At 45.7% G+C, this 15,000-nt stretch overlaps 1 protein-coding gene across 1 annotated transcript in view; it reads right to left on the bottom strand.

Annotated features, from left to right (window-relative positions):
* Positions 1–15,000, bottom strand: part of LOC123507905 (LIM/homeobox protein Awh-like) — a 60,483-nt gene that overhangs the window by 25,334 nt on the left and 20,149 nt on the right. The window contains exon 3 of the mRNA XM_045261211.1: positions 552–793. Within this exon, the coding sequence (XP_045117146.1) occupies positions 552–793 (242 nt within the window). The remainder of the gene's footprint in view (positions 1–551; positions 794–15,000) is intronic.

The raw sequence follows: 15,000 nt of genomic DNA, 5'->3' as shown, positions 1-15,000 counted from the left end.
AGCACCAGTCACCTGCTGAGCCTCGTCAAGGAGCTCTGACTACCCACCACTCCTCTCAGCATTACCACTTTCTTACCACTCCCTTATGTACTCCCCACCTCGCCTGCTCACTCCCTGCTACTCTTCTCTTATTACTCTTCTTCACAGTTCCTCATCACCTTGCTTCACTCCTTCCTACTCTCCTTTCATCAGTGCTTCTCCCACGTATCTTCTGTCCGCATCCTTCCCTCTTGTATTCCCTCTCCTTCACCTCATCACCTGCTTCACTCCTTCCTACCTTTCTCCCATCAGCAATCCTCCTCCTATCAACATCTCCATCCCTGGAGCATCCTTACCTTCCTTATCACTCGATCATTGATCATTGCACTCTTTCATCTCTCATCGCTCTTCTCTCATTGCTCCTTCATCATATGATAACACTCTCTCTCCTTCGACCATTCTTTTACTTACTAACACTTCCTCCTTTCCAATGTTTCCTTTTTTCGTCCCTCTGTCTCAGTACTAACACTCTCCCTGACCCTTCCTGACTCCCAAATCTCGCCTGGACTCACCTGGTGTAGTCTGTTTTGCAGTACACGTTGTGCTCCCTGATGAAGCAGGAGGGCTGGCGGTCGAGGGCCAGCTGGCACACGCAGCACCGCAGGCACGTCTGGTGCCACGAGCGGGAGTTGACTCGCAGCAGGAAGCGGTCGGCGATCACGTCCCGGCACCCCTGGCACACCTCGCCGCAGCCCTGTGACGCCACCACCGACAGGCCCACGCTGTCCCCGCGGGAAGGCGACACCCGCTCTCGCTGTGGGGAACAGGGACTCAGTACTCGAGGGAGAGAAGAAGGGAAACAGGAGTATGTAAAAAACGGAAAAAGGGAAGAAGGAAAGGAAAGAGGCAGTCAAAGAGGAAAGAGGTGCTAACTTTAGAGATGGAAAAAGGGAAGGATGATATTGGGTAAAGGAAATAAAAACACAATGGTGACAAAACATGGTAACAAAAGCAAACCCCGTGACCCTCACCCCACAAGGAAGGACAAACTAACACCAATCAAAAACATGGCAGTTCTCCTTGTTAAATATTCACAGAAGTGATTTTCAAAAGTTAGTCTCCGTGCCCACAACACCGAAACAAAGCTGCTCCCGTCACCGCGGCGTCGTGCAGGCCCCAAGCACCCAGGCGCGTCACCTTCGCCTGGAGAACCTCCCGCCGGGCCCCTCCTGTGACCTGCCGAGTGGCGTCGCTCCCCGGGCAGTGACACATGAAGAGCTGAGTGCGTCCTACAGCGCTTATTACACTAATAATCACCCGCACATTGTCTTCCCGCGCCTCGGGAGGAGCGGGAAGACACATCTGCATACTGAGCTTCGGCCACCAAGCCTTTGCGTGCAGCGCCGCACTGCTGCTGGCGTGGCGGTGGGGCAGCAAGTCCTACACGCCGCCCACACACTGGGATTACATTTCCTGCATAGTATTAGCGAGCAGCTATGAACAACACGAATGGAGTGACGCCTCATGCCGTAACAAGGAGAACCCTGTGCCCTCATCGGGACACTCTCACATGCATCAAGAAAGAACCTCTGACATCATTAAGAACCAAAATTCCTATCATTCATGACACTGTCATGTAACCTCCCACTGCCGCCAACACCACCACCACCATAAGCACCACCACCACACCATCAACTACAGGCCGTACCCTCTATCATCATCATCATCACCACCACCGTCGCCACATGCTCGCTGTTATCACCATCTATAAGTCATGTTTAAGCTTTCCTCATTGATTTAATATCTACTAATACACCGCGAGTATTTCCTCACAGCTCTGGTGGATGCAGGGCCGGGACGCAGCCACCTGGAACATCGCTCGTGATCCGCTTTGGGTATCGATTTCCCAGCTGTCCCTGTGCGAGTAGTAGTGTGTAGTAACGTGGAGGACAGGTGGAAGTGGTGGTGGCGCTGGTGGTGAGGGCGACAGGCAGTGGGGTGTAGTAACGTGGAGTACAGGTGGAGGTGGTGGCGGCGGCAGGTAAGGTGGCGGGGTGCCTGACAGGTGGGGGCTGATAATAGGCACCTGGCGTCACTGTATTAATTAACACCTCCGTGACCCCGCTGTGGCCCTCCATCATACTTATTACTCTTCTCCCCCCTTGCTACACCTCTCTCTCTCTCTCTCTCTCTCTCGTCGTTTATCAATCTTACTTTTTTTTTTTTTGTTCTTAATTTCTATTCCTCCTCTTTAACTTCTCTTTTTTTATCGTCTTGCTTCTCCTTCTCTTCCTCTTTTGCGTTCTTATTTATGTATTCATTTACTAATCAACATCACTTCATTTCAATTTGCAATGTATATATTGAAGATATTAATTCTTTCTCTAGTTTCTCTTTCTCTACTCCTCCTCCTCCTCTCTCTCTCTCTCTCTCTCTCTTCTTCTTCTTCTTTTCTTCTTCCTCCTCCTCCTCCTCCTCCTCTTGGTTCTTCCTCCTAGTTATTATCCATTCTTACTTTTCCTTCTCTTCCTACACATGAATCCCTTTACTTAGCTACAATTCCTCTAATACATATGATCTCCTCTTTCTTCTCCTGTTCCTCGTCCTTTTAGCTCGGCCTCTTAGTTCTAATTCAACCTTGCTTTCCCTTCTTCATATTCATCTTCATTACTTATCAATAATCCTCGTCGTCATCGTCCTCTTCCTCCTTCTCTTCCTCCTCCTCCTCCTCCTGTTCCTCTTCCTCCTTTCCGAAAGAGGGGAGCAATTCAAGAGGAAAATCAGAGATACAGGCCAACATGATAATTGATGAAGCGAACGTGACAGTGAACGAAATAATGTGACGAGAGGGGAAGGGATGGGAAGGGAAGGAAAGGGAAGGGAGTGGCGTGACAATAGGTGTAGTGAGATGAGCAGAGGTGACCGTCACGTGAATTAAAGAGAGTGGCGCGAGTAATACGAGGCGAGGCGTCACGTGGGAAAATATTGTGTGGAATGGTATGGAAAAAAAAAAAGTGTTATGGAGTGCATTTGTGAGGGTGGGAGAGAGAGAGAGAGAGAGAGAGAGAGAGAGAGAGAGAGAGAGAGAGAGAGAGAGAGAGAGAGCTGATATTCACAATGCTTTTCTCTAATTTTCTTTCCCTTTTATTTCATTATTTCTAATCTTTTCTTCTTTTCTCATAGAGCTTTTGTAAATATGAGCTAAGCCAGAACGAGAGAGAGAGAGAGAGAGAGAGAGAGAGAGAGAGCGAGAGAGAGAGAGAGAGAGAGAGAGAGAGAGAGAGAGAGAGAGAGAGAGCCCACCTCCCTCAACCGGTGGCACGAGATCAATATGCCTCCCTCACCCCACCAACACCACTCCCTCACCCTCCCTCACCCTAGCAAACTGGATCCACTAATTCTAATTTGATTTTCCGCGTGGGGCAGAGGGGTGGCGGGCGGCGGGACGGGGTGGAGGGATCGGAGAAGGGGAGTGGAGGGGTTAGGGGACTGAGTGGGCTGAAAGGGGGGGGGGGTGAGAGGCATAGGGTCTGTTCACGCTTTGTCTCTCGGCGCCCTAGAAAGACCCACGTGGAAGAGACTTTAAGGGAAAATAGAGATTCCAGAGTGATGTTAAAGGGAGTTGCTCTTTGCCTTGGTCTTGTCCCTGAAGTGGAGAGAGGGAAGATAGATAGACAGGCAAACAGATAGATAGACAGATAGATAAATAGATAGACAGACAGATAGTTAGATAAATAGATAGATAGATAGTTAGATAGATACATATTTCATTGACAACAGCTTACAATAATAACATGTAAAACTGTGATTACAAATGATATATAAGATGGGAGGAGAGTGAGAAAGTGAAAGAGGAGAGAAAGAAGACTAAGAGTAAGTGACTGTTATACAAGGTAGGTCTGAAGGTAAGAGTATGTGAGAGATGACGATGAAGAAAGACAAGGAAAAGAGAGAGATGAGATGAAGAGAAGAGGAGAGAAAGGTAAACAAGGAGGTTAGAAATAAGAAAAAAAATATGAGCCACTAGAGAATGAAACAGGAGATGAGATAAACAAAAAATATAAGTAAAGAGATGAAAAAAGAGATAGAGAACATTACACATACATCTCATATACGGAACACAAAGAATTATTTTTACTTTTTTAGTGGCAAACTTTCCTGAAATTCCAAAGTCTTCCCTCTGAAAGGAAAAGAATAGAAAAGCACAGCCAAAAAGGAGAATTGAGCCATAATTGAGTTACTCCACGATCGTTTACTCCGCTGAAGAAAAACCGTCACGCTGTAATTCTTTGGAGGGAAAAAAAGACATGAGTGAGAGAGAGAGAGAGAGAGAGAGAGAGAGAGAGAGAGAGAGAATACAAGGACATCATTCACGATACATATCACACCCAACACACACAAAATTTACCCACATTTTTTTTTGGAGTCAATCAAAAGTTTATGGAGGAAGAAAACGGGGATACGCGTGCCTTTGATTGTGTCATTGTTTGCGGAAGAACGTGTGTGGCGCAGGAATGCAGGGGCGATAGGGCTGGCTGGCTGAACACGCTCCTAATATGAAGTGTGTATTGTCATTATGCAGGAGTGAAGTGAGCGGCTTACTGGTCAATTGCCATGTCACGTTTGGAGGTATTTAAGAGTCACATGAAACAAGGAAATGCGCATTGAAAAGAAAGACAATAAGGGAAAATATATGGAAATAAGGAAAAATGCTGTAGGGAAAAAAGGACAATGAGCGAAAAAATAATAAAGTAATAACATGAATTAAGGAAATGCAACACACACTAAAATCAAATGAGGAAAAAGACCAATAGAATAAGAAAAAAAAATAATAAGTGGGTTTGGAGCAATAACACAGGATAAGAGATGAAGCAAAACAAGAACATTAGATAAGAAAAAGAGCAACAATAACACAGGACAAGAGATGAAGCAAAACAATACCATTAGATAAGAAAAAGAGTAACATCACCAGAATAAAAAAAAAATAAAAATAAAAAAAAGGAAAGGTGCAACAAGCGAACAGACACGTGGCAGTCACCGTGGTCAGCATACTAAACTACCTCCACCTATCATCACTAGCAGAACAAGTGTCTAATCTTCCTTTAAGCTTCCTAATTGACTCGGCGCTAACGACATAATTACCTGCGTTATTACAGTCATCTACCAATCTATTTGTGGATGAATCTCCGCCTTTTTCTTTTTCTTTTTAATTTATGTTTGGACAGGATTGTTAATGATACAGGATTGCTGAAATTACTCTAATGACAGGATAATAATGCCACACAATCACTCTCCTTTGTTGTGATGCACGAAACCAAGAAATGAAAGATAGTAATTTTGAAAGACATGTACTTAGCTAGACCAACATCATCATCGCCACCACCACCGTCATCATCGTCAAGTAAATCAACACCGCTACAGAAGTAAAACGTGAACCTTCGTTTTTTTTTAGTTTTTCTCTTCCAACAGTGGTTTTGAGAGGAGTATTTTATTTGTTTATCATTTTCTTCATCGTATTCGTCGTCATCATCATTAACCAAATTAACACCACTTCAAAATTAAAACATGAACCTTTATTCTATATTTCATTTTATTGTGGAGAGTGATTTTGAAAGAAATATTAAATAGTTCATCATCACTATCATCATCATCATCACCATCACCAAACAAATTAACACAACTGCATAACTAAAACATGAACATCCATTAATTCCCTTTCTTTTTTTGTAATAGTGGTTTTAAAAGACACGTATCTAACTATTTCAACATCACCACCACCACCACCACCACCACTACCGCCACCACCCCCACCATCATCTTCATCATCATCAACCAAATCACCACCTGGAAACTAAAAAGAGAACATTCAATTCTTCACCGTTTTCTTTTCTCTTTGGATAGTGAATTTTGAAAGACGTATTTAACTTGTCCATCATCTTCATCACCACCACCACCATCATCATCATCAACCAAATCACCACTCGAAAACTGAAACGACAACATTAATTTCTTTCCCATTTTCTTTTCTCTGTTTCTTTCGTTTTCTTTGTCATCTACTTTATTTCAGGACGGCCTCGCAAAATTCCCTATCTCATCTACCCACCTATTTCTCTCCCTGTCCGCCATGCTCTGCCCCCACCGCCTCCAGCTCGCCCATTACAGACCTATATTTAGATAAGAGCCACTACGATGAAGGGATGTACGGCTGACGTGGATGGCCGTGAGGATGGGCGTGTAATGAGACCACCCATACGAGTCAGTCCACCAACTTTCCTGGAACGCCACTTCTTGTATGAATTGTTGTTGTTGGTGTCGTTGGTGGTGGTGGTGTCGTGGTGGTGGTGGTAGTAGTAGTAGTAGTAGTAGTAGATGTTGTTAAGGGTTGTTGTTTTTTATTGTTGTTGTTGTTCTTCGTTTTCTTATTCTTATCTTTTTCTTCTTCTTTTTCTTCGCGTTTTCTTCTTGTTTGTATTATTATCATTGTTATTAACATTTTTTTGTTTTTTCCAGTTAACTATTTATTATTACATGCAGTTCAAACCAAACACAAAAAACAAGAAGAAGAAAGAAAAGAAGAAGAAGAAGAAGAAGAAGAAGAAGAAGAAGAAGAAGAAAAGAAAAGGGTAATAGTTATAATCATAATATTATGGGCGAATTACAAAATCTCTCTCTCTCTCTCTCTCTCTCTCTCTCTCTCTCTCTCTCTCTCTCTCTCTCTCTCTCTCTCCTCCAACTTGTCGAATACGAATAGAAAATATGAACGATGCAGAACAAGAAAGAATATAATAGCAACTGACATTAGAAGGGGAGATAGATTGCAAAGGGAAAAGAACGGAAGTGAGGTATGAGTGGAAAAAAATATGGATGCTGAAAGAAAAAAGAATGACAGATGGATATGTTTATGAACAGGAAGAGAAAGAACAAAACAGAATAAAGTCAACAATATAATGCTAATGGAAAAGGAAGTATATAATGGAGGAATAGGTGGATAAATGGAAATTAAAGAGGAGTGGATAGGTAGAGAGGGAAATGGATGTTTCAGTGTGGACAGGAAAAGCAAAGTTGAATGGAAGGATCCGGCGTGGGTTAGATGCTGTCTTTTCTTCTTATTTACAAATCAACCTTTTTTTTTTCTGGCCAGTATGTCAGTGAAGTCAAGCCTCAAATGTTTATCTCGGGTCACACAAATAAACTGCCCAGGAACGTGCAGTGTTTTCTAGACTGTCTTCTTTCAAAATGCTATAAGAAAAAAATTCCTTCACGCCTTTATTGCTGTTTTCGATGAGCACTGCCTATCCCGGCGAGGTGCACGGCGGCAACGGCCGGTCAAGAAAGGAGAAAACAGATCTTACGTTTTCTCCCCGAGCGGACAATGGCCAAAAAATAAGAAGGAAAAAGAAAAAAAAAAAAAAAAAAGAGCGACACATACATAACAAGCGCTGAACATACTCATTATTCACATCAACATGCAGGCGGCAGCGCGGCCTCCCGGTGCGTGAGGCCAGCAGGAGGCGGCGGGGTGGCCAGGGAGGCTGGGCGGCGGTGGTGCGGGGAGCGTGGCGCCCCTGTGGGCTTTACGAGGCAGTAAAAGATGTCACTGAGGGCTCGGCTTGGCTCCGGCTGCCTAGTCGTGGCCATTTCACGGAGGCAACACCGGTCGCGTCGAATAAACATGCCCGGCAGAACACTGGCTGCCGGGCCGCCGCGCCGCTCCCAGCCTGCCAGGGCGGCGCGGCCACCGCCAGGCCGCCAGCAGCTCCGCCGGTGATTTCAACGCCGGACTTGATAACGATCTGGAGATGTGCGCGGAGACCCTCGCCCAGCCGGGCGTTGTCGGCCTGCGGGAGGCACAGGTCGTGCTCAGCGAGGGTTGCCGCGCGCGACACTCTGTCGCCGCACTATATCGTCTCCTTGTTGCGCATTTGACACCCGGAGTCGGAGCCCAGGAAAAAGGCACACTAGCAGCGGGGTTTCGCGCGCTTTTCTGGCGTTTGTGGCTCAGAACAGCGGGACGCCGACCCCCCGCCGCGCATGCGCCGCTCGGGGGCACAATATGGCCGACCCCCCGCCACCCGGCCGCGGACCCGACTGACTCTCGCCTCTACCCTCCCTTATACGCTAATCTGATTCCCGACCTCAGCCATTACCTCTATCATTACTTCGTCCACAATGACACCCACGGAGGACGGGCAGGAGAGAGGGGCGTCATAATTTAAATTAAAGACGAGTACTGTGGACGAAGACAAGCCGCAGGTCACGGCTGCTCGACAACCGCTGGAAAAAAATATTCAACACTGATAAAATGTACATAAAATCACCGTCACGCCTGCGTGCAATGCTCAGTGCGGTTGCTCGTTTTCTGCGCGAGGTGGAACTGCAGTATGATTTACCAGCAGTGGCGAGCAGCACTGCAGAGAAGAATCTTGCGAGTCCCAGCGGAGAGGCGCAGCGCAACAATTTATGGCGCGTCCTGAACCTAATGGGCGGGGAAACAGGTCCATTGATCACCAATAACACCCACGCCAGATTCCAATCGGCGGCAGATGCAGCGCTTGTCCCCGCGGCCTGCAGGTTATGGATATTTAGTGGACACTTTGGGGACGCCCGGTACTGCCCGCGCCGAAATTAAGATCCAATCAAACGACTATTAGCCTGCTCGACTCTGGAGGCTTGGCCCCGCTTAGCAGATCTGTGCCGCGCTGCAACACCTGTCGTGACCAGCGATCTGCTGGCAGGATGCAGGTCGCATAGTTAACATGAAGACACCTTCCCCTTGCGATAGTCGAGGCGTAAGCACCGAGGGGAGGGCGAGGGACGGCAGTGGCGGCGGAGAGGTGGTGCTTGTGCAGGTCGGGGCGGTGACTTGTGCCGCCCGTGGACCCCCCGCCCGGCTCGGCATCCCAGACTGACAGCCACTCACACCTCTGCCTCACCACGCTGCCTCGCACGCTTTCGGACACGTCTCCAAAACTTTCCGGTCGTGAGGGTCGGACAATTGACGCTTCTGTGGTGAAAATGTGGCTGAAACTTTATATACCGCGTTGGCTATACGTCTGTGGAGGTCGAGTTACATGCCGCCTTACTGGTGGAGGTGGTGTCGTCAGGCCAGAGTCCGTGTGGCAACCCCGGGACATCACCGCACCATCACGTGTCCTCCCCAAACCATTCCCCGGCAGCATAATTTTGGCGTAGACAGAGAGGACTTGCTTGAGAAGGCAGTGGCCGGCGGGACTGGGGTGCAGCCGGCCTGGGGCACTGGTGGCGGGGGCGCAGTGGGCTGACCTGGGCGGCGCCGTGATTGAAAGCCCAGTATAGGTAGCGCCTTGTCAGAGCCGACGTGGAGAGAGCGAGAAGGGGGAGGGAGAGGAGAGAGCCCATGCCGGGAGTGGCGGCGATCAGGAGCAGATACCACCACCTCGGTTATTTATGTTCAGGACGCCATGCAGAGAGGCAGAATTTTACTCCCGTCTCCTTCCACTTCGCCTCTTCCACACACGACCGCTCACACACAACCAGCCCAGGCCGCCTCCACCGACCTCTACACGAGGCACACCAACGTATGGGACTTGTGGGACCTTTCTATTCATAAAATGTAAGGTTAGGTGAGCGTTTGGGGTAATTGCAGGAGAAGGGAGGGAAGGAGGAGGACACAGAGAGGGGCGACGCGAGAATGCAAGGCGGACGAAGCTTACGGGAAGGTTTGCGTGGCGGCGAGCGTGGCGCGGCGCAGCGAGGGGCCCGTGATAGAAGTGGCTGATCAGGCGGCTACACACACAAACATGAAATATTAGCACCTCCTCTACATGACAACACTACTGTGGCCTTATCGCTCCACCATCTTCCCATCCGCAGCCCCATAAATACGACTCAACCTCGATACACGGACGCGCCCTTCTCGCAACCCGACTTTAGCGCCACTGCGGACCTGATAAACCGAGACGCCGCCAGCCCTTCCACCGTTGGTCTCGCCGGGGCAGCTCAGGTCTCGAGTCTCGGGCGGTGGGCGGAGCGAGATTCAGAGCGAGACCCAAGTGGCGTGGGTGGCGAGGGACGGGAAGGGCGAGGGACGCTACGCTGGAGCATGAATCGGGCATAGCTGTCTGCAGCCATGCCCCTCGCCTGCCCCTCGCCTTCTCCATATTCGCCATGGCCATATACCGCGGCCATGAATCACCGCTATTTATTGATAGTCGGATAACATCTTTACGGTCACTAAATCATATAAAATCCCTGACTTCACTGAGCCGAGTGTCGCGGGACGGACGTGTGGGGGACGAGGGCGGCTGCTCCTCGTCCTCGCCCACGCGAGGCTCAGACATCGCTTCCTTGTCGTCCTGCTGAAATGGATGCCAGCAAGAAAATAGAATAAATAAATGTATAAATAAAATAAATAAATGAAAATGATAAAGAAATCTTTCAAAAATTAATAAAATAATAATATAATCGGGTCTCCTCCTCTTTCCTTACTGCCTCTTTTTCTTCGTCTTCTCCTCCTCCCTCTCCTCCTCCTCCTCCTCCTCCTCCTCCTCCTCCTCCTGTTCCTCCTGAGCCACAAGGGGCGTGCAAGTTAAGGGTGTATATCTTGCACATCAGTTTTTGGATAAGCCTGACTTACTGAGCCAATGGGTTGTGTGCCTCTCGTCCTCGCGCCGCCGCTGTTACTTTACCATCGAGGACACACACACACACACACACACACACACACACACACACACACACACACACACACACACACACAGGGGACGCAAAAGGCTGCCTAGGAATGTTCAACTCAGTAAAGTGTAAAGATAGAAGTGTGGACTCTCTTTATGAACTTATCTCATCCAGTCTCTTACTTTACTGTGGCTTTACAATGACTCGCTGCCGCATATTATTATTATTATTATTATTATTATTATTATTATTATTATTATTATTATTATTATTATTATTATTATTATTTTTGTTATTCTCATATGTAGTAGTAGTAGTAGTAGTAGTAGTAGTAATAGTAAGAAATAGAAGTAGCAGTAGTAGTAGTAGTAGTAGTAGTAGTAGTAGTAGTAGTAGTAGTAGAGTAGTAGTAGTAGTAGTAGTAGTAGTAGTAGTAGTAGTAGTAGTAGTAGTAGTAGTAGTAGTAGTAGTAGAAGCAGTAGTAATAGTTTTGTAATAGTAGTAGTAGTAGTAGTAGTAATAGTAGTAGTAAATACCAAAGCACTAATATAACTAAAATTCATGATAATGTACGTTACACACACACACACACACACACACACACACACACACACACACACTCATCACTTGAATAAACTATTTGCATTTACTTTATCAAGCGGAGAGAGAGAGAGAGAGAGAGAGAGAGAGAGAGAGAGAGAGAGAGAGAGAGAGAGAGAGAGAGAGAGAGAGAGAGAGAGAGAGAGAGAGAGAGAGAGAGAGAGAGAGAGAGAGAGAGAGAGAGAGAGAGAGAGAACAATGCAAAATTCATCTAAGAAATATTGAGGAAAAGAACAGGGGAAGAAAGACGACGACAGCGAGGAGGAAGAGGAGGAGGAGGAGGAGGAGGAGGAGGAGGAGGAGGAGGAGGAGGAGGAGGAGGAGAACCAGCAGGGAATTTGACTCAATAACAAGAGAAACAAGAGATCAAAAAGTGTGTCTAGAAAATCCTGGGATTACTGACGGCTCATCAGGGATTAACCTCGGACAGCCAGGAGGGGGGGAGAGGGAAAGGGAAGGATAGGGAAGGGAGAAAGGTGGGAGGGAAGGAAGGGAAAGAAGGAAGAGATCATTCGAATCTTGGGTTTTTATTTTCTCTTTCATAATCTTCTGTTAATATTTTTTTCTTATGTTTAATTCATTTTATTTTTTCCTTCGTTTTCTTCTATTTTCTTCGTTCTCCTCTTCTCCCACTTTCCTCTTCTTCTTCTGTTTTCCTTCATTTCTTTTTTTTTTCTCCTTGATATGCATTTAATATATTTTCATTCTTCATCCGTTTCTTTTTTTCTTTTCGTCCGATTTCCCTTACATCTCCACTCCCTGCTTCTCCTCTTCCTCCTCTTCTTCCTCCTCCTCCTCCTCCTCCTCCTCTTCCTTCTTCTTCTCCTACTCATCCTCTTTTTTTTTTTATTCTCTCTGTCTCTTTCCAATCTCCTTCATTCAAAGTTAACATACCTTTCTATATATATATTTGATTTTTATTTTCGTCTTGCTTTCCTTACCACACCTCCTCCTCCTCCTCCTCCTCCTCCTCCTCCTCCTCCTCCTCCTCCTCCTCCTCCTCCTCCTCCTCCTTCTCCTCTTTTCTTCTCTTCCTGAGCATACTGATTATTATCCTTGACGCCGAAGACACTTTGCCAAGGACAGACTTAAAGATGTGTGTGTGTGTGTGTGTGTGTGTGTGTGTGTGTGTGTGTGTGTGTGTGTGTGTTTGTCGCGAGGAAAAGCCTTCGATGTGCTTGTCTTCGCATTCCTCCCCCTCCTCTTCCTTCTTCTTCTTCCTCTTCTTCTTCTTCTTCTTCTTCTTCTTCTTCTTCTTCTTCTTCTTCTCCTTCTTCCTCCTCCTCTTCCTCCTCCTCCTCCTGCTCTTCCTTCTTTTTGTTCTTCTCATCTTTCTCTTTATATTTCTCATGCAGATTTAAGTTGATGGGAGCGACGACGAAGAACAGAGAAGAAGAAGGAGCAGAAGGAGGAGGAGGAGGAGGAGGAGGAGGAGGAGGAGGAGGAGGAGGAGGAATAACCAAATATTCACAGAGTATTCACGTCGGTTAAATAAACAACGCATGATAAGTAAGACTGAAGGCGGCGGACATAAATAAGTGGAGGAGGAGGAGGAGGAGGAGGAGAAGGAGGAAGAAGAGGAGGAGGAGGAGGGGGAAAGAATATGACATGAAAGAATGATAGAATTTCACTGGTTAAAAAGAAATAAAATAAAAGTGAGATGAAGAAGGAGAGGAAAACAATATTGACATCAGAAGCAGCAGCAGGAGGAAAAGCAATAGGAGGAGGAGGAGGAGGAGGAGGAGGAGGAGGAGGAGGAGAAGGAGAAGGAGAAGGAGGAGGAGGAGGAGGAGGAGGAGAATAAAGTAGCATAATGTAAGAGTGTCCCTTTAAGTATATCATAGTCTTCTTGATAGAGCACAAGACAGACTGTGTGTACACCACGGGACAGTTTAGACAGCTTGGGAGGAGAAAGAGGAGGAGGATGAAGAAGAAAAGGAGGAGGAAAAGGAGAAGGGGGAGCAGTGGAGGGAGACAGCAACATCCCCTCACATCTATCCCTCCCTAACTATCTTGCCTCTTCTCTTTCTTCTTCTCCTCTTCGTCCTCTTTCTTTCACTCCTCCTCTTCTTCCTTCTTTTCCTTATCGACCCGTGGCCTCACACTGACTTAGCATATCATTATTTACAACGGGCCATACGTCCAACAATAACAACAACAACAATATAAACAAGAACAACAACAAGGGCGACCATGTATCCTCTCCCCTTGCCAATGAGTGACTGAATGAGGTGGAGGTTGTGGAAAGGAGGGCAAGGAGGAAACTCATCACTCTCAGTCCCTGTTCTGATATTCACGATCGAGTACCGAATAAACCAGACGATTTTCAACTGACTTCCCTTCCATTTATTATTTTTATGTAAGAAATGAATCTTATCTTTTGTGGCCTATCAAAAAATGGCAAAATATTACATGCTATTATCTGAAATATCATAAACGAAAGGAGAGTTCAGAATAAAACGGAGGGCAATTTGTAACAGATTTTTCTCTCATCTGCTATTTGTATGTAATGATTGTGTATTGATTCTATTCGTTGTCTATCAAAAAAAGAAAAAAAGCTGAGAAAATATTAGGTATTATAGGAAGTGATGATACAACACTCAACTGACACAAAAGAGTGTTTTAGTATCATAAGCTAGACTTCAAAAATAACATTGTGGCAAATCTCATAAAGACACCCTTCTTCTTCTTTTTGGTCATTTATTCATTAGCAACTCTTATTATTCTACTTCATTACCATGCCATAAATATAGTTGTTATTATGGGTATTACACATTATAGTAAATCTTTTTAAACTCACTCATCTTCTTTCAACTCTATATTCATTAGCTATACTTATTCTATTTCATTACCAGACAAAGAAAAATACTTACAATTACCAGTTTTATATCATGGTAATTTTCCAACATTGCACTTATCTTTGTCTCCCTTCGACCATTTACATATTACTTTCACTCATTACTCTATTTCTTAATCCGGAAGACAATCACATATTCCCTCACAGTAAAGAGAGACTACCAGCAAAGAATAACACAGCACCAAATCCCATAAAATGTATGTTTTTCTATTAGTTTCTCTTATAACGTAACGACGAATGAACTACTGTTTGCTACCACTCACACACAACCACACGTATTGCTACCTGAAGGACCAACACAAGGGAAACAGAAAGTAAACAGAGAGTAAACAAATGAAGGCCTGGATCGAGTCATAATCTTATTTCATTATTAGAGCCACAAAATTGAGGGTGTTTACTTCGGAACTTCAATGAGAGAGATAGAAAGAATATAGTGATGGGCAAAATAACATTGATATAGAAGACACACAACACGAGATAAGAAAATGAACAGAATTACTGAGGAGGAAAATACTTGAATGGAAGTTGCAGGAGGGGCAAGAGGAGAAGGAAGACGAGGAGGTGGAGGAGGACGAGGAAAAAGAGAAAGAGAGAGACAGAAAGGAGGAAAATGGAAACGAAGTATACGAAAACAAACACAAACACACACACACACACACACACACACACACACACACACACACACACACACACACACACACACACAAAGCCGACACCACATCAAACCAAACACAAACGAAGAAAAACCGAGAAACGGGGAATGAGACCACCACCACAACCACAACCACAACAACAACAACAACAACAACAACAATAACAACAACAACAATACTCCTAAAGACAAATGACTGCAGTGAGGCGGGAATGCGGTGAGATGAACTAAACTCACTGACTCAAGTAACTCCAGTGTA

The sequence above is a fragment of the Portunus trituberculatus genome, chromosome 23, assembly GCF_017591435.1.
Source record: "Portunus trituberculatus isolate SZX2019 chromosome 23, ASM1759143v1, whole genome shotgun sequence".
NCBI lineage: Eukaryota > Metazoa > Arthropoda > Malacostraca > Decapoda > Portunidae > Portunus > Portunus trituberculatus.
This window is presented reverse-complemented; position numbering and strand designations above follow the sequence as displayed.